Raw genomic sequence first — 20,918 nt, forward strand, 5'->3', positions numbered from 1 at the left:
ATGGAGACATGTATTCTCCTTTCATCTAACATTGTAAGGCTGTCTGGCCATGACCAACGTTTTGACATTTTAGAAGAACTCATTATCATATCGTGGTGAGTAATTGCTTGCTGGGTGACCTACTTTTTTTTTTTTTTTTTTCCCAGCTCAGAATCCGTAAATAAACATAAATGTAAATGGTATTATTGGTATTAGTGTTCAGTTGTGAATTGGGAACACATAAAGCTCTCTAGTTAGTTTAATACTTATCAGGTTACTATTCCAAGGGTGACATTTTTCATGTGACTCTGTTGTGATTTAAACAAATGAACATTTGTCCTTGAATTTACTGTATAGGGGGTTGTCGCCGTTCTTGCAAACATTTAATAAAATAAAATTTGGACCGCTGACGCAAGGGGGCCTGCTCCATCTGACATATAGAAGCATTGGAGTAATTAATTTCATTTTATTTTTACATTTATTATTAATGTTAACGAAAAAAAAAATACTTTTCCAGAAGACTGATAGGTTGCTATGACGATGTTAAGGTGCTTGACATTACAGAGGGGGCCAGAAAAAATTGGTTTTATTTATAAAATGTTAAATGACAATTAAATACAGTATCAATTAATTTCAAATGATAAAAAATAAAACATATTAAATTCACTTTAGATAAATTATTTTTATAGAATTAATTACCTGTTGAGCCTTTTTTTTTTTTTTTTTTTGGTCACATTGCCCTCCAAAAAGTGACATTTAACTCTTCTAGTGGTTTCCAAAAACACTGGACAATTTTCAAATCCTCACGAGATGCTTAATTGCGTAGGTCTCAAACACTGAATGTGTCTGTGTATCTCGTAAAATGAGGCCTTCCGAGGTCACAGATAAAAATATCAACTCACAACAATTGTGGAATATCTTAGAACATACAATTTCCTCCTCAATAGCCGCCTGGGAATGGTGTGATACGATAGTGTCAAGGAAGCTTCAAGGATTTTCTTGTTGGATAACATTAGCATGAAATCCATAGATGAGTCTTTCTGGCCTGTTTGCTGAGCAGAAGCAGTGCACCCACCTAAAAGCTGGGACCCTCGTGAGGATAAATGGTTTAGAAAATGGATGGATGGAATCACGGCAAATGAAATGACCGTGCAAACCAATATTCGGACCTTCTGCACAAAAGCGGTGGTAAACTATAAGTCATTCTTCAACAAGTGTTTAACAAGTGCTAAACACGTGAAAAGTGTTGAGTGAAATATTCAGTCTCGGCAAATCACACTCACGGAGGAGAAATAATGCATTTCCTAGCTCCTTACCCTAACCTTAACCATCATAACTGATTGCCAAATCCGAACCATTACCCTAACCCCAAACAAAACCCAATTCAAACCTAAACTCAAAAACAGTCTTGACCCTCAAAAAGAGGTCTGGACTAATAGGGACCACCAAAATGTCCCCACAAAGGCATGCGGTCCCCACAATGATAGTAAAAACCCAGAAAATGGACCCTATGATGTGATATAAACCCGCCCACACACGAATGATTATGAAGCACTAAAACATCAGGATTAAAAGTGCATTATTCATGTATATTAATTTCATTACTGACAAATTGCTCTGCATTAAATAAAAAGAAGGCAAAACAGCATCGTCCATCTAACACATGGACTCGTGCCCCTCATTTAAAGTTTCTTGACAATAACTTCATGACATGGTATCCATAAAATAATAGTAATACAGTACAGTACTAAATGTATTATTTAATAGCAACGTATTAATTTTTAAAATGTTCTAGTTGGAAATGGACGGGATGTATTATAGCTGTACCTGTACATAGCTCCAAGTCATTTTGCTTGCCAGGGGGCTGCCAAGTGGTGATAATACAACGTGGCATATAGAGAACATCCGGAAAGTATTCACTCTACTACACCATTTGTCCCTTTCCACATTCTATTGTTGTTCTCCTAAAAATTGTGCACATAACACCCCATAATGGCAATGTGAAATGTACATGTCATCATCACTACGCAGTATAACCTCCCAAAGGTGACAGTGCATGTCAGAGCACAAACCAAGTGATATGTGGGATGACTGTGTTGAATACAGAGCTCAAGTCCACATACAGGATCCTTGCATAGGTCCCTTCACTATTGAGGTGTTTCGGAATGAAGAGTAGCCTCATGTTGACTGCATCACTCAACAACTTGTTTGCTCAGTAAGCAAACCGAACGGGGTCAAGCAGAGGTGTCCTTTGATGCAAGTAATTAACATTTTTTTCTCTTGACAAAGTGGCTATTTTACTCCACTAATTTCAGTCGACGAGGGATTTGATCTTGCTTCGAGTTCTCAATCAACATTATAATCTGTGTACTTAGAAGACAATGGAAGGGAAAACGCATCATTAACAAAGGGAGGCAATCAAAGTCCAATATAGTCCTGTGTGACTAGATGAGACAATACCTTTGTGGCACTTCACATTCATCATCATGAAGTGGTTCAATAAGCAAGTAAGCAAGCAACGAGATGAGTTCTGCTCACAATAATTAGCAAAGCTATTCTAAGATTTAACACTTGCATTGTGCCAGTAAGGAGAGAGTGAGTAAACTCAGATGCCAGCATTCGTTACTTCAAACAGACAGAGGCAGTATGGTAATGTGAGGGGAGGTTCAACTAGTGACAAGCTGACTCCTCTGGAGTCGGATGTAAAAATGTGGAAGTTTAAACATTTTGAAATTCATTTTAAGATACTGTATTGGATGTGTGACTCTAGCTACACTGAATCAGATGACAAACATGACTATTTTTGCATTCCTCCCATATGATTACCGGTAATCAGAAAATGAAATTATGATCACTGAAATATTCATTATATGATCACGAGAATAAAAGCTATACAATTACTTCAATCATATTGGCTGACGGGGAAACATTGTTTAACACGTTACATAAAATCAATAACAGACCCATGCTCAGAGCAAGTCAAAAACATTGTAGCATGTAATATGATTATACAATCTAATTACAATTTAGCACAGGGTAACACGATTATGAATATGGAGGCCAAATGTGAAGTGGCTAAATGTTACTTTTTTTTTTTTTAATAAAACTGAGGATCATGGTTATTAAAATAATGCTCGTAGATTCCTGTTCCATTTAAAGTGGGAGGAAATCCGATTTACTGCTCTGTTTGACACATCAGAGCAGCTTTAATGTCCACCTTCAGGCATGGCAGACGGGAGCCAGATGCTCCCAGAGGTTAAGTCAAGATCAAGTCGAAACATGTGAAAATCAAATCTAATCATGCAAAATCCTGAAAAAAAGGAAACCGTTTCTATCTTTGATGACATCTCCTACAACTTAGGTAGTTAAAGTTGTCTTGTAATTAAAGTTGTTCGTTGATTTGAATTATGTGGCTGGCAGACAAAGGAGTACCTACCAGAGAAGGCTTAAATGTTCAACGTTTCAGAGTAATTAAGGGAAAAATATGTGAAGGTAGTAGCCCAAATAATGCCGTGTAAGTAACACCACAAATGACTAACCCTTCCAGTGGCCACAGCAGGCCATCATACCCGAGAGTATAAATCACAGTGGTGAGTAGACATCTTACAGTTAGTAATGAACGTCAAACAAGCTGACGACACTTTAGAAATGTGTCCATCCATTATCTACTGCTTATCCGGGGTCGAGTTTTAAGGGTGTAACAGTTTCAGATTTTGGTGTTTGATTATAATCTGAGAATTTTTTTTTGGGTTTTATAGTTATTCTTATAGACATTTAAAAAAAATAATCACATCAGCATTCTTTGAAAATGTATATTTTTAACAACAATAAATAACTGAAAATAATTTTTAAAAAAGTTGCTACCTTTTAAAACCAATAAATCAGATTTGACAGACACACGCTCTTAAAATTGGGCATGAGCACTAGGTATAAAAAGTGGAAGGTATGTACTCTCTTTTTCTTTCATCTTAAAAAAAACAAAAAAACAATCTTTTTCATTTTTCAATTTCTTTCCATTTCAATCATACTTACAGGTGAAATGTTCGTCCACAACCTTTAAACTGGCGATTTGTGCAGTTTAACACTACACATGTAAGCATTTTCAGCCAAACGTGGAGATAATGCCTGATTGCAGACAATGCAAAAGAACATTTTTGATGAACAATCAAAACTAAACAACAAACCTACTAATTACTTACTTAATTACTTAAGAATCCATCCATTTTGTATAGCACATGCCTCATTAGGGTCGTGGGTGAGCTGGAGCCAGCAGGACAGACGCAGGGTACAAACTGGACTAGCTATTTTAATATTACATTTAATTTCAACACATTTTCATTTCCCCTCTTGCAAGCCTCCAGCTTAAAAGGTTTGCATATCGAGCGCCCTCTTGTACTGACCCACATGCATACATGAAGTGCATGCAAAGGTCAAATGATATACAGTTCAGCTCCAGTCTCACCACATCCTCTGGATACAAATGTCCAAAACAAACAATAGCCTACTAATGTCAACCTGAAGGTTACGTGCATGTTTAAAATAGAGGATGAATAATCTTGAACTGTCGCATCCCACTGATAACATTATGAGAATGAGAAATAGTTTCTAATTTTGCAGAATTAAAAGGCATTACAAGTGGTTCAAGTTCCTGTTATATTATACAGTCTGATAGTGTTATATTGACAGCTATCTTAAATTGAAATGTAGTAATAAAAGTAAGGAGTGATCGTTACAATCTCCTGAGCTGCCAAGTATTATGTATTGTCTGTATTTTGCGATTGAAACACTACCAGTGCTCGGGTGATATAATTCATTGACTAGAAGCAAAGTTAGTGGTCGAGTCTTTCCGGCTAACATCTTGATGCTAACTCCGATTGCTGTTATTCATATTAGGCAGTGCTATGCTCGGTGTCCGATGAAATAATGAGTCACTGGCACTGCTCGTTGATTAGCAGCGAAGCTAGTGGACGAGACCAAAGGCACTATTGGCATGCAATTTTCATCAGTTGTTGGAAACAACCCAAGCAATCCATACATACAAAGAAACTAAAACAAATAAGCTAATTTCACCTCCAAATGTGTTAAAGGGCATCCAAAAAGTTCAGTTTTGCTCTCATTGGACCAGACTACCCTAGGTGTGATTGTGAGCGTGGATGGTCTTCGTCTCTGTCTGCCCTGCGATTGGCTGGCAACCAGTTCAGGGTGTACCCCGCCAACTGCACCCGCCTACTGCCTGAAGCCACCTGGGATAGGCTCCAGCACTCCCACGACCCTTGTGAGAGATAAGCGGTTTAGAATATTGATGGATGGATCAGACTATTCTCTGAGAGTATTGTGTGGTGAGCGTGATTCCAGGCCATGGCGGCGGAGTGCATTACTTACTTTTTCCTGTGAATTCCAGGTTTGTCAAAGCTCTCCACAGGTGGTCCTTGGCTCTTAGACAACTCTTCAGATTATTTCTGTGAGATGATTTTGGAGGAGCACCCACTCAAGGCAATTTATAGTGTTAAGGCCCCAACCATGCTCATTGTAACTTTCAGATGCTTAGCTATGCACCTGTAACCAATGCCATGTTTTGCAACAATTATTTTTCAATGGTCTCGAGACAGCCCTTTTTCTCTTACCTATCATGAGATGTCTTGACTCATCTTTGGCAATGAAACCTTTTTGTAGGCTATCAATTAGGACTGAACCAGCTGATATTCATTTGCACTGACAAGGGACTGCATTCCTACTTTCACGGTTAATTTAGGATTTTTACTAACGAGCTTCATGCCACCAATACATTTCCCGATAGTCTCATCACATATAACCAATGAAATGGGATATATGCCAGGGAAGAGGCGGGACTGTTTTTGCACATCAGATTTGGTTCCGGTTCGGTTTGCGTCAAAATACTTGTGCTTCCGACATTGTGTCTCTCGGTTGCGCGTTCGCAATCCGGACCGGAACCAAACTCTTGTGCAAAATCACGGAAGTCCCGCCTCTTCCATGGCGTATACCCCATAACTGAACATACCACAATGGACCAATGGAACAGTCTGAGTTCACCCTCATACTGAATCTTTCTATTAGCCAATGACGAGCTCTTTTTCCAAAATTGGCCGTATGCAAAAAGCAACTACACTATATTGAAACATTCCAGTGAATTCTGACAAAGTGGAGAAGTGTACAAAGAAAAAAGAAAAAATCCACTACGACCAACAGGTTTCAAAAGGCTAGACTGCTGTGTGATGATGAGGACACTACAAGCTCATCGGGGAATTTGCCTCTGGACATAAGTGACACTGACAGACAACAAGAGAGAGACGGAGAAATGAAGGAGTTCCTAAACCGAAGAAGCAGGCTTTGGAAGGTTTGGTCTGCAGGAGGTGAAGATAGCGATCAATGACTTTTCTGGGAGGCTACTGTGTAACTAGCCAAAAAAGTTTTAATGTGGACAAAGAGGCCAATATATTATCCATCCATCTGTTTTCTTGACCACTTATTCCTCACAAGGGTCGCGGGGGGAGCTGGAGCCTATCTCAGCTGGCTCTGGGCAGTAGGCGGGGGACACCCTGGACTGGTTGCCAGCCAATCGCAGGCCACACAGAGATGAACAACCATCCACACTCACAAGCACACCTAGGGACAATTCAGAGCATTCAATTAACCTGCCATGCATGTCTTTGGAATGTGGGAGGAGACCGGAGGACCCGGAGAACATGCAAACTCCACCCAGGGAAGCCGGAGTCTGGACTCGAACCCGAGTCCTCAGAACTGGACGTGCTAACCACTCAACCACCGTACCACCGCCAATATATTATATATATATTGAAAATGCACCGACTGTGTTCCAGTAGTCATTAACTTTATCCACGATGTCCTATCTGAGGTAATTTAATAGCTTTATGTGCGAGTCATAATAGGGAGTCCGTAAAGAACACAGTTGAAGGCTGATGGTGTCAGATCAGGCTTTTGCTGAATATCTTCTTCTGAATCTGAGACTGAACTTTGATCTGCAGTTGGGAAAAAAAACAAAAAACACTATTAATTGGGATTTTGAGAAAGAGCTAATTCTGGATCTAGTGCTGTTAGATTTTTCTATGGGATGCTTTTTTTTCTTTCCAGAGATGAGAATTGGTGGCAATGTTTTTACAAGGTGAGTTTAGAAAAACAAATTTATATTGTTGTGTATATGCAGAAATGCAAAATTGTTTGAAAAGTTAGGTGTAATTCAACACGTACCCGTGGTATCATCATCTCGCCTGAGGAAATGGACAATCTGCCCGGAGGTCTGTCTGCCGCTCAGAAAACCTACAGCAAAGATTGTATTCTCAATTCCCAAAGTCAAAAACAAAAATAATGTAAACAGCTAAAGAAATCAAACAATGCCTGAACAAATGGCGGTTTAGAGCATACTGTCCAAAAAGTTGGTCATGTATTCCGAGTTCTGCTGAAGGCTGCTATGCCACTGGTTCAGGACAATACAATTGACACCATTCAGGCTCAACAGCAGAGCCACTTCTGAGGGTTTCTCAAGGGGGCGTTGTCCTGCCCTTGAGGAAAAGAGAAGCAAGGTTAGTAAGTAGGCTTGCGAGGAAAATATTATGACACATGAGTCCAATTTGACAACAAAAAGGGAAACACAATGTCAATGGAGGCACATTGAAAGAGGAGACGGAGAGAAAATGTCAATAATAAAGACATAATAATTGGAAACGTTTTAATGAAGGAAAGCTAATTTTACCTTTTGTGCCTGTCAAGGTTGGATGAGGACGCAACATTGGTGTTACTCTGGACCAGGTCAAAGAGAAGAGCGATGTGGCATTCTGAAAAGGACAGAAAACCATCAACACTGTCTGCTTTTATATAATGTAACCTACTTTTTAAAAGTCCATTCAGGTTGGATTTATGTGTGAAAAACAGAGTGAAAAAGAGTGGGATTCAATTGAAATGGGAAGAGGAGGTAAAGAATATGCTGCAGAGCCTGGGCCACATTATAGGGGAAGCAGGGATGCCACAACAGGGCAGGCAACCCAGACCATTGCCAGGGTACACGACATAGACAAGAATATATTTACAGACACAGATTATCAACACATGCAGACATTTTTGTTTTTTCTGTTACTGATCGTATTCGAAATGATTCATAAAAATTTCACGTTCTTTTATTTTTGGTGTTAATTAAAGCATAAATGATGACTATGGACCTTTCTGGGTTGTCCATGAACTTTTCATACAATTCCTCATCAATTTTGGAGACAATGTGAAGCAAGGTCCAACAGAATGGTCCTCATCCTTTACAAAGCAGCACAGGATGTTATTTTTACTCAATGGTTCCTTTGAGAGGTGATTGAGTACCAAGAGCGCAACGCCTACTCTCATACAGACAAGAGTGCAGCTTCTACCTGAGCCAAGTTTACCAAAGAAGGGGATATGACTACCAGTAAGGATTTGCAATGTGAAAATTATCATTTACTGCACGTTCATATTTAGTTGAACAGTGGATGAGCTCTTTATCTAGTTGAGACTTAAGCCTGTCAGATTTTGTAAAATGTATTGCATTCTTGAAACCAAACGGGGGTGAAAAAACAATTACTTTATTCTTACTGGGATTGCAATGACTATGACAATTCAAAACAGCAAAATCATTAAACAAAACATAGCAATAAAGAAAACTCCTTTACTGTTTTGTCCTAATTTCAAAGCAACAAAATTATTGTTTTACCACAAACTTGTGAAATCTTGGTGCCAAGTAACTGTGTTGAAGTAAGTTGAGGATGTTCATTTAGACAAAAGTTGTGCAATTATAACTTTTTTTTTTTTGTAGGTGGGTGGCCTTGGTCCATATCCCCCATGAATATCTGGGGTTCACTGCACATTTGGTAGATGTAGCATAAAGTAGTGATAGTACAAATCTGTGACTTTTCGCAGTCTCCCAATTGATCAAATTACGGATAACAAAGAACAAGTAGGTCTAATAACTTGGAATTTCTGCCCTTTATTATCATCAAATTAAATGAAAGGACAGTATGTCGTATGTTGTGATACATGAGGTACATGTGAAACATGCACCAAGAAAAACTGTATTACGTCATTCATTTTCCAAAGATGCAGTAGTGTGTTTCAAAGTATTTTCCTGCTAAAATGATTTGTTTCTTCAAAATAGGCATATAAGTCACAGAATTCAGAGCAATGTGTCAGTCGTGTTATACTTAGCAGCACTAATATCGGGCTCTTGGGTGGCACACATGTCTGTCCTGAGGCCAGGCTAATGGCCAACCTGACACCTTGTCAATGGTGTCATTTGACTAGCATAATGTTGCTCACTGAAGAAAAAGTCTGATCCATGGTAATAAGGAAACATAGGTAGGTTGTTTTATCTGAAAATTACAGAGAAAAGTGAAGATCCTCTCAGCATATTCCCCGTAAACTAATGTTAACTAGAAATTAGTGGTATGTGTTCAAATTGGTGTTTGACAAATTGACAAAAGACACACTGAGTGTGATCTTATGTACTGTACGTTAACTATAGTTAGAGTTCCAGCAAAATCAATTATAGGGCTATTTTACATCTAGTACAGAGTGGTGATTTAATTCTGCAAGTCATGCTATTCTTCCAGTAATTTTGTTTTTGAGTCTGTCTGACAAGACCTCTTGACCTTTCTCCAGGGGTAGCCGCCCCCCCAAGTCAAGTATATTAATAATAAATGACTTATAGTACAGTGTGTAGGAAAAAAAAATACCTGACAAATTGAGGGCTGCTAGTTTCCCAGGTGGGATCGAAGCCAAGAAGCGTTCTGTTCCCAGGTACATGAATCCACTGCATTTGCACAGCACATTCTCCAACTCACTCAAACTTGAAATATAAAAATTATGAAAAGGAATTAGGGACAGTACACTAGGATACAAAAACATTAAAATCAAATTAAAGACTCAAACCTGGGAGTTTGTTTGATGCCCACAAAACCCGCCAACAAATGGCTAAAATGCGGACCGTAGGCACCCCAGTTTATCTTCATTCTCTCAACAAGAGTGGTCCCTTCTGGAAAACATTTGGACAACGATTCTAATTAGGTATATAGTCAGAGGAAATGAAACGTGCAGCTGAATGCAATACAAAGCTGTAAAGATGTTATTAAGAGGGGGGAAAAAAAAAAAGAGACTTTAAGAGGCTGAATGGAAGACAAGCACATGAATGAAGCAGGAGAAGCATGGACTAATTTTCAATACTAGAATACAATTGTATGATACATCCTACTGCAAACTACAACCATAACAACAAACAAAATAGTGAAATGAATGCATCTAGTCTATCAAAACCGAGCATTATTATGTATGAAAAGGCCCAAAAACATAAAAATAAAAAATACTTACATCAACTTTTACTCACCAAAATTGGTAAAAGTGTTGACAATATCTTTGTCGTTAAAGATGCATTTGAAGTGCCGTGTGTCCACCGGGACGGTGTGTTCAGGCAAAATATGACTGGCAGGAATCTGTGGACATTTGAAAATAATACTGATACGTCTGCAAATAGTAGCAAGGTGTGTTTATTTACTCAACTGTATATGGGAGGAGGCCTTTGTTTGTTCAGACACATATTGAACAATAACAAATTACAAAATTAATATTAAGACCACTACCCAGTCTAAGGTCCAGTCAGGATGGCCACTATTTTCAGTACACTTTAATTGTAAGACTTGCAACTAAAAACACATTTACCTTGCATGACATATATTGGATAATACCAGCTGAGATCGATTTATACAGGCAAATTGGTAAATTAAATCAAAACTAAACTTCAAAATGCAAGAAATGCAATCTTTATTAAAAATATACATTTGTAAAACATTCTTAAAAGAGAGCCTGGAGCTTGGAGAAACACTAATTACTAGTGCCAACCACAGGTACATATCAAATATTGTCACTATCAAGCAGGCCCAAATCAATTTACTCACCGCTTTGATGGCTTGGCTTTGATCGGCTTTCCCCTTCATGCCTTTACCCCCTTTGGGGTCCTTTTCCACTGTTACAAACAGGAGGCAGAATGAACAAATACATGTGTGCTTCTCACCTCTATTACACCATCTAGAGTTTCAGAATATCTGCAAAGTCATCAGCATTTCTTTCTAAAAGTTTGCTGGGAATGCAAATGCTGTACTTTTAAAGGTTTTCATACCCGCAACTTTGACAAAATGCTGGAATTGGTTGCAAAATTAATGGACTAATTAAGAGTGGATATTTATTTAACTTGTTAGTAAGTTACCGTAAAATGGTATTTTTTGTTGAGTTTCTATTACATAATAACTATTGTGATTTAAATATATATATATATATATATATCTTGCATTTGACAAAGAAAAAAAGTAGAAACATCACTAAATAATAATACAAAAAATCTAAAACAAAGCATTTTAAAAAAATTAAAAAGTAACATACCTGCTTGAATGAATGAATTAAATTGAACTAAATTATATATATTAAAAAAAAAAAAGTCAAAACAAACTCAAAACTACTTATAATATAAAATCTGAAACTAATATAACCCTGGCACACACACTCACACCTCACGATCTGTCAATGTCAACCAAATCTTAACGGTGTATTCAAACCTGAGTTCCTGCAGTATGATCATGTTGGGGGCAGTTGGGAAACCCCAAGGTAATATTACAATATTTTGGAAAAATAAATAATCAAAGGGTTAAAAATTGAATAATAATCCCTGCAATAAAGAGACAACAAGCAAGGTTGGGGTTAATTTAATGCTGTGCACACCTGCACAACCGCATTATCTTAATTGTTTGTTTTTACTTCCACTCAACGATTTCAAGATTTGTTTCAATTTGGTTGTGCTGGTTATAGCTCATATTAATGGTGCAATATTTGTTTTAATATTGATTTTATTTTTATATCACAACGTACTGTTTTTTTGACCAAGATCAAGAGTGTTTTCACTTTTTATATCCACTGTACAATTTAATGAGGATTTCATTGGTGTGAGCAATTATTTTTATGAGGAAGAGAAACACACGCTTGATCAAATCATGAAAGGTTTCCAGCAAAACACCATCCAATCCTTTCCTTGTCTCTGATTAAACAACTGATACATTTGACTTTGAATATGCCACACTGGCTTCTCCTTTACATCCCTTTCAGGTCCCTTGGCAGACTTTGAACATGTTTAAAATAGTACACATTTGGGTCTTCCATACCTTTTACAGGGTCTTCTTTTGGTATACGACTGCAGAAAAGCTGGAGGGAGAAATCTCGAGATACAGAGTTGAGTAGGTCTCCCTCAAGGACGGACAACGCCTCCAATGGCAACTCCATCAACTTCGAATCTGCCAGCAACACCACAAACTCGCCTGGTGTGTTTTCTGATGTTCACAGACATACAGGCCCACACAAAATTATACATCGTTAAAACTGGTTCAGAAATTCATATCTGTCTTGGTCCCAAATATTGTATTATAAGTGATCATTATTACAATAAACTCTAAAGAATTCCAAACTGTATTAAGAGAAACATGAAGATCCCTCAGGTTCATTGCTACTTTTTGATTGTGCTTACAGTGTGTGAATTATATTTAATTTATATTTAATCCCAATCATAAGAAGGAGTAGCTCAATGGGGATATGCATTCAATTGCACAGGATAAAATACTCAGTGTACCTTCATCTGAGGGTACTTTCTTTTCTTCTTTTTTGGTTTGGGCCTTTTCAGAAACTGGGTCTGTTGACTCTTGGGAACTGTGAGAAAAGTACAAAATTAGGATTAGTATTGTAACAACTCAATTCAACTTAACTCAACTCAACTCAACTTTATCAATCAATCAAGTACAATCTTATTAGAACCATTAAAGAGTGCATATCATGCAAAACCATGAAAAAAAAGCTTTTATAATAGTTAATAATAGTTCTCCTTCTTACTCCTCCTCCTCTCTGTCATCCTCCTGCCTCTCTATTTCTGGGTTGCTCTCTTCAAGGTTCTCCATTGTTCACCAAACACAGAGGAGGGTCAAGGCACTTATACGCTGCAGTCCTGATTGCTAATTGTTCACCAGACCTGAATGTGTTGAGTTTTGAACACCTGTGTGCTATAGGTTCATGCCACCGAGATGTCACATGAGAAATGTGTCTAACAACAGAACATTGTCTGTAGTATTTTGACAACACGTTAATGTGCATTGACGACACAGTGTATTGTAGGTTGAAGCTTTGAGCATTTTCGTAGGAGGTGTGTTCAACAACTTAACATTGTGTGTAGTGTTTAGACAACAAGATGATGTGGAATTGGTGTCACAGTGTAAAGAAGGAAAGATAGTCTAGGGGAGTCATATGGGAATGTGAAGTAGTGACAATTCAGGTCGAGCGAATGGTACACGAAGTTAAGAAAATTGCAAATTAAGAAAACTGTGCCAAAGTTTATATTGTGTGTTAACAATCATGAAAAAATGTATTTTAAGAAAACAGTGTTGGTTGTTTTAAAGCAGGGGTGGGCAAGGAGGGCCGGAGTCTCGCAAGTTCTGGATGTTTCCCTTCTCCAGCCAGATTCGATGAAAAGGCAAGTCTCCCTGTTCATTTTGTTCACCAGTAAATCCTATACCTATGCCTTGACTTAAAATTTCAATAAAGAAGGGTTAGGTGAACGCGCATAGATAACGGGCGGGGTTCAGTACCTCAATCAAGATTAAGAACCATTTATTTAAAATAATACAATCAATACAGAAACAAAATTATAATCTCTGTAAAGGCAAACTAAAAATATGTAAATACAACACTTCTCATGAGATTCTGAAAGTCTATCTAATTTTGTGGACATCAAGCGTAGTACCTCAAGAACGTGAAATCAAACTGAGAAATGAGTGGATTCAAGTACTCTTCCATTTGTCGAACAATTTCTCTGAAGTGAAGTGTTAAAGTATTTTCATCATCAGCTTTCTGCTCAGAAAGTAAATAGAACAAGTTAGGTGGTTTTACTATAACTGCAGATCATAAAGCATGTGTTAAAATATTATTGCCATGAAACAGGAGGAAACACATACCGGAGGAGAAATGTGATGCTCTTCGGGCCCTTCAACTCTTCCATAATGCAAACACGCCTCCTTCAGGAAAGGGTGTCTCATCTTTTGGTCAAAGGCCCGTGTCTGCTCTCGAAGAGCCAGCAGAGCCCTCGGGCAGACAGAAACCTTAGCCACTCTAGAGCATGTCAGTGAACCTACAACAAATTTACACTCAGTCAGACAAGAATTCTCATAGACACATGCAGTACAGGACTTGTAATTGGTCCCTGTGAGCACCTTCACAGCCTCTTGCTTATGGTATCCTCCAAACCCTCACTTCTCCCACCTCCTGTCTCATTGTTTATTCTGCACTCTTTTCTGTTTCATGAATCAGCTCCGATCTCAAGAAACTATACAACCGATTTGGCATTTTTTTCTACGAGTGGTGATTTCACATTTGTCTCATGTAAAATAGGCAAAACAACCTAATTTGCAAGCAGTGGTAGCACTATCAAATGATTCTTTCAAATACAAAGTGTCCGTTAATCAGAAACCTCACACTCAAATTATATGCATTGTTCACTTAACTGGTCAGGTGTGATAACATTTCTATAAGTACTTTTCACTGGGATACAACAAACGTGTGCAAATTAGAAACATTTCTCTAACACGTAGCAGTGTCTACTGACTTGTTCTGTCCAGTTCAATGATATTAACCTTGTGATGCCTTTCTTTTTGGATTCTCTGAAGAGTCAGGTACCTTGTAGAGCGCTCCGTAAAGTTCGGATCTAAAACACAACATACACAACGGAAAGTACACATTTATGCTTAGAAGCATTTGGGACACCATATAATCAAATATTTCAACAAGGGATTGAATTTTATACATTCATTGTTTATTGTATTTAAATATAGCTAATACAGTAAATAAATTTTTAACTACAGCAGTCTCCACCACATTTTCACCTTTTACAAACAGCACACCTCATCTAACCTTAGAATATAACTTTCAAGCAGAGGGAATTTTGATCTTCATTAGTGGTCTTTTATGTTTTAATTACTCCAATTACACTGCATCTGCACCATACAGTGACAAAGGTTTTCTATTCTATTTATGTTCACTATTTCTGAACAGCAGTTTGTGACAGTTGTGGTCTATATATATAAAAGTGGAGTTTAGAGTTGAGTGTCTCACGACCTGTGAAACCACTGTGAAACCACGAATGGCTCATTAAATCAGATATGGATCCTTTAATTGCTTCACTGATGCTTGTATAACTGGAGCAATTAGAAATAAGTAAGTCATTTACGGCAACTTTGCCTATTGCCAACTTTGCGTATTTCCTGCAGACACCGAATATACTTAAAATTTGAGGGTGTCATTGTTCTCGCTAAGCGAGCATGCATGATACGGAAGCAGCACGGGTTTATTTGTTGTTAAAAATAATTTACAGATGTAGATCTTACCCATCCTTGGAGTGCTGCAGTAAAATAATCTTCAAGTCTGCAAAAAGTTCTGCAAAAAGGTTTAGGTGGTTGGGGTTGATGGTTAGTTGGGAAAAGGCCTGCAAAAAAAGAGATTTTATTGAAACAGTGGTATGATATGCAACATCAAATAATTTTTAACCTATTTCAGGTTGAGTCTCTAAAGGATGATACAGGAAAATAATAGTAGACCCCTGTAAGACACTAACTTGCATATACAGTCCAGTGGATATAAAAAGTCTACACACCCCTGGTCAAATGGCAGGTTTTTGTGATGATTTTGTTAAAAAAAAAAAAATGACTAGGATGAATAATTTAAGAATGTTTTCTACCATTAAGGTGACCTATAAATCTCCAAAAGCCAATTGAAAAAAAAAAGAAATATTTTTGAGAAGTTACGTAAAACTGAACAACTGAGAAAATGTGGTTGGAGATGCATGCACAGGCTGTGCTCAGAATGATCAGTCATATGTACACTTGTTAAATGGTGTTCATGCAGCCCACACCTGCCACTAGGTATGCAAGGTATGCTTTTCTTAACAATTCTGCAGTCATATCTTATAGCACAAATCAGCATCAGAGAGCTCTCATTGCTTAAAAGGTAGCAGTCGGTAGAAGGGGCACTGTAATTTACCAAGGAACACAGTCAAGACAGTCATCATCAAGTGAAAAAAATATGGGGCAGCTTCCAAAACTGGACATCCATCAAAAGGCAGACACCAATACTGAGGGAGCTGAAGGAATTTCTGGCAAGTGTTTTGTGCATGTAACAACAATCTCCAGTCTTCTTTGTATTTCATAGTCATCAAGCGGGGTAACAAAACGTAAGCCTTACATTACGAAGAAAAAGCATCCATTCAAGCCTGGTTATATTTTGCACACTTGAAATCTCCCAAAACACATGTGGGAAAATGTTTGTGGTCTGATGCAACCAAGGTTAAACCTCCAAAAAGTAGCTTCAATACAAGCTACTTCCATAATTCCAAACGGTATGTTGGGCACATACAACACTGGTCATCAACAAAAGTCCACCAATCCTGCAGTAAAGAATGGTGGTGGCAGCATCATGCTGTGGGGTCTTTTATCTTCTGCTGTAACTGGAGCCTTAGTCAACGTGGAAGGAATTATGAACAGTTAAAAATACCAGTCGGTGTTAGCACAAAACCTTTATAGGCTTCTGCAACAAAGTCAGGAAAATCCTACTAAAACATCTTTATTTGGGATTAATCGGAGGTACTTTGTGGCAGTTAAAGGCTGAGTCCCATTTAACATAAGTTTGAGACGTAAGGACTATGCAGTATATTATTTTGTGACAAAAAGATTTGAAGTAATACATCATACATGTATGTGTAGCTCTGCCTCCCTAAGCAATTTTTGGGTACATTTGGAGCAGAGGCCACAACGTCCCAAATATCAAGTCCAACCTTGAGGGAACTTAGCAACTTGTTATGACAGAATCCATTAATCATGAGTAGTGAGAGTTGGGAAACTGGTACCTTGGAAATGCTGTTCAGGGAGTGTCTTACGCCTTCCAACACTTTAGTGGGCCGACCCTCTTGAGAGACAAGAAGTTTCCTGTAAAGGCTGAGCAGAGCCGAGAGCTGGGACACACTGGTGTCGTCACAGGACAAACTTAAAACATCAGCCATTACATCAACAGTACATGCGCTCTAGGGATAAAAACACATGATGGATTTGGTCAGAATCATAGGTGGTAATGACATTCTTCAAGAATATAATTAGACAAATTAGAGATGACGTTTGGTATATTTGCAAATGATGTTAAGAAACAATGCTGGAGCACTATATGGTTACACGTTTTGATTCAGACGTTTACCTGAAACAAGGCAAGATATTGACATGCCAATTCATGGTCTGACTGGCCAAGACACTCCAGCATATTGAGAGAGGCATCACCCAGGATGGAGGCTGACAAATTGTGCTGAAGACACAAACTAACAGCTTCAGACAGTACGTTCCTGGCTTGGGCCAAAAGCTGCTCAACCTTCCGCTTTTTTTGCTGCATAGCAAAGACACACCAGATATATATTTTTAAAAACAGTTATATGCAACAGCTAATGCAATGAAGGCATCGTATACCACTGTAACTGTAATCAGTTCAAATGTGTGTGACACATTCATGTAACAATAAAGGGCCAATAATACCCAAAAATGAATATAATATAGATAATATATATAAGATATGATGCATTGCTGTGATGCACTGGATACAAATAAATAAATTATAAATAATACAACACAGATTAAAGTTATTGCAACAGATATGAATCAAAACCTTTTAAGAAAATGCATGCCTGTGTTTTATAATCAATAAATCAACTTAAACAGCCCCCCCAAAAAAGTACCCAGCTTTTGGGTTACATTTAAAATTAGTGCCAGGACCGATTTTGTTTTTAATGCTTTTTGAATGCAACACGAAGTAACACTATGACATTCTATGTTTCAACAAAATGATCGTGTTCCCATGTGCAAATTTATGGCCGGTCATTGTGAAAAGTTTTTTCTCTGCTGGCTATCAGGAAGACGGCAAAAAGTAGAGCCATCAAAAACATCATGGAGGCTGCAGAGTGAGCCTCCAGATGGCTTTGGATACAAAAGAATAATCAGTGGGCATTGCTGTTGGGGCACAAGCTGGGATCTGATCAACACTGGCAGGGTCACCTAAAGGAGGGCGTTTGATGATGAAAGATCCAAACCACCCGATGATCTCAGGACCATCACTGATTATGCGTCCCATGGCATCCAGAGATGGATCTTTAACAATTACATGTTTTTAAGGCATAAAGAAACTATACGAACATACAAAACCTGTTCTGGTCATTCGTTTTTAATGTTAATGTTGATTAGGTTGGAGCTGTCCTACCTAGCCTGTGTTACACGAAATGACAAAACCTACCCAGATTGTCTTCTAAGACATCCAGAACAAACCATTTATGATTGATTCAATGCTCTGAGAATTCAATAATCTGAACGGATGATGTGAATATCAGTTAAATCTCAAGAGAAAAGTCAGGAATGACAGGGTCACACGTCAGAAGTTGTGTACCTGCAGGTCAGTGCTTTTTGCGGAAGTCATCTTGGACTCTTTACTGCTTAATGTACTTTCCTTCTCTTTCCCAGAATGATCTTCTTCCGTAATCGTGGCAGTGGGGCCACATGTACCTTCCTGTTGTGAAGAATGATTTCAAGATCACAAGTTCAATGAAAACCATAGCATGGTCACAAAAACATAAAGGGCCTTATTTTCGTGTCCTGAAGAACGCTAGCGGAAAACTGTGGGCATTGGTGATTTCTTTCTTTGCATCGTGAACACAGAGTGAGTGAACACAGCCTACTTGCTTCCTAGTTGGCCGCTGTAAAGTAGACACTTGGACCCACTTCCACTACCGGTAGTGTACCTTCAGGTCTCTGTCCCAAAGAGAAGTCATATAAACAGGATCCTCCTGCACAGCCAGCAATCTCAGGGTCTTCCCCATCAAACTCAGGCAACGCGCTCTCATCTCCATGTCGTCCAGAGAGCAAGAGTTCACTGCAGCCAGCTGGCCTAACGACGTTTGGCCCAATGTGCTGCCCACGTTCATCCACTCCTGTACAAAACACAAGGATATTAAGTCAGATGTACTTATTCGTATCATCACATGAAAAGCCTATCATTTGTGAGGACCTGTATAAACAGAAACTACTTGGGTTGGCAAGAATAAAAATACTGATTAGTTGAAAACAGTCAGGTAATGAAAAGAAAGAGGTGCTCGTGCTGCTGTAAGTTTCCTCACAGCTATTATTGTCGCTATTATCCACAATGAAGATGGAGGGTGAGAAAGGTGGAGGGAGGCAGCAAAGCCTTAATTAGAGAGCATGATTGCAGTACTTAGCAACAATGTGCTTGGACAAACACTAAACTATATCACCCCTCTGCAATTATACTTTTCATTAAGTTGATTGAAGCAATGCTTCAAGTCTAAACTTGTTTCCACTCACATCTTTAAATGCCTCTCTCAAGCTACGTCTTCTTCATCTTCAAGCTATTAATATTGAATGACCAACTTGCCATTTAAAGTGTTGGCCAATGCAAATGATAACACACAATTTTGATTGTGCTGACCGGTAATATGGCTATTCGAAAAGGATTATTCATGTCATTAGTGTTGTCGCCAAGTCAGTGTTATGTATACTATTGTTCACAAAAATGCATTGTTGCTGAGAGAAAAATAGTTAATAATTTTTTTTGGAACATCCTAAAAAAAAGTAAGCATCAAATGAAAAGAGAAAAAAAAACCCACAGTTAAGGACAGAAACATTTGTAAGAAAACCCTTACATCAACTATAGATCAAAACCACCAATGAGCAAGAAGAATAGGAAGACTAGTCTTCAAGCCCAAAACAATTACTCAAAAAGTGTTTTATCAACTGAGGACTGGGGAATGTCATGGTTCTGGTATGGCTTCATGAAACGTTATTGATTTGTACATACAAAGGCAACATCAAAATGAACTCAAGAATTAACAAGGGCTACTAATTTAAAGAAACTGATCGGGAGATATACAACAAAGGTGTTTCAAGGGAAACTTCAAAGTAGACCTAAACATTTATGTACTTGAGTATCTGTATACATTTGCATTTTTTCTCTGAAATATTTCCTTCTTGATTATATGTACATATGGCATCATATTTTAAAGTGGGTTTATAGAGTTTATGCATCTACCTGTTCAATGGAGTTGGTTTCAGGAATGCTGCGCATAAAATCCTCAATTGCTCTCTCAGCTATACTCTTATCCTTGACCAGGGCTCGGTTTACTATTTCTTCACAATGCTCCTCCAGTATTGCCAAGCAAACATCTGCTAGTGTGAGACGCAGGCGTAGTAGTGTCCACTTGGGTGACAATATCACTCCACAACTCTGCAAAAGAGAGAAAACATACACACAAGCAAGTTCATATTAAGTGATCGAACTGAATACACTTGATTGCACACTTGCAAAATTGTATTCCAAATGTATAAAAAAATCACACAACTTAAATGACATTTGTTATGCATAAGAACAACACCTGAAGTTAACTAATTTCCGAACTTTTTAGACATTCATTAGAAAATACCTGCACTATTAAGCTGAATGAAAAATTGAAGTAATTTAATGTGACAAAACACAAAAAATACCCAGGGTTGCCATATTTACCTTGAAAAATAAATTTTACCTTTACATTTAACTGTATGGCATAGCAATACTACTAATGGCAAAACTTAAAATTGATAATAAATACAAATAATCAACTCTTTTAAACTTGTTTTATGAAGACTTAACTAGTTGTTCATGTCAACATTATCATCACAGCAAGGAGTGCTTGGATAATACTATACTATTTTTGCATAATACAAAAGCGACACAACACCGTACATTTCTTATGTGTCATTTCAAATATTTACTTTTACAGAGGCACTGCCACCTGG

General features: G+C 38.0%; 1 protein-coding gene across 4 annotated transcripts in view; it reads right to left on the reverse strand.

Annotated features, from left to right (window-relative positions):
- Positions 1–6,842: 6,842 nt before the first annotated feature.
- cfap46 (cilia and flagella associated protein 46) overlaps positions 6,843–20,918 on the reverse strand; it is a 42,721-nt gene continuing 28,645 nt past the window's right edge. For all 4 annotated transcript variants that reach the window (XM_077494643.1, XM_077494642.1, XM_077494644.1 and 1 more), the window contains 19 exons: positions 20,176–20,370; positions 18,872–19,060; positions 18,520–18,639; positions 17,290–17,472; positions 16,949–17,122; positions 15,435–15,532; positions 14,685–14,755; positions 14,010–14,182; positions 13,799–13,905; positions 12,638–12,714; positions 12,177–12,341; positions 10,923–10,990; positions 10,355–10,460; positions 9,904–10,006; positions 9,708–9,820; positions 7,709–7,790; positions 7,381–7,517; positions 7,207–7,275; positions 6,843–6,977 (listed from right to left, as the gene is read on the reverse strand). In XM_077494643.1, the coding sequence (XP_077350769.1) occupies positions 6,868–6,977; positions 7,207–7,275; positions 7,381–7,517; positions 7,709–7,790; positions 9,708–9,820; positions 9,904–10,006; positions 10,355–10,460; positions 10,923–10,990; positions 12,177–12,341; positions 12,638–12,714; positions 13,799–13,905; positions 14,010–14,182; positions 14,685–14,755; positions 15,435–15,532; positions 16,949–17,122; positions 17,290–17,472; positions 18,520–18,639; positions 18,872–19,060; positions 20,176–20,370 (2,340 nt within the window). In that variant the 3' untranslated portion in view covers positions 6,843–6,867. The remainder of the gene's footprint in view (positions 6,978–7,206; positions 7,276–7,380; positions 7,518–7,708; positions 7,791–9,707; positions 9,821–9,903; positions 10,007–10,354; positions 10,461–10,922; positions 10,991–12,176; positions 12,342–12,637; positions 12,715–13,798; positions 13,906–14,009; positions 14,183–14,684; positions 14,756–15,434; positions 15,533–16,948; positions 17,123–17,289; positions 17,473–18,519; positions 18,640–18,871; positions 19,061–20,175; positions 20,371–20,918) is intronic.

Source organism: Festucalex cinctus, chromosome 14 (genome assembly GCF_051991245.1).
Source record: "Festucalex cinctus isolate MCC-2025b chromosome 14, RoL_Fcin_1.0, whole genome shotgun sequence".
NCBI classification, from domain to species: Eukaryota; Metazoa; Chordata; class Actinopteri; order Syngnathiformes; family Syngnathidae; genus Festucalex; species Festucalex cinctus.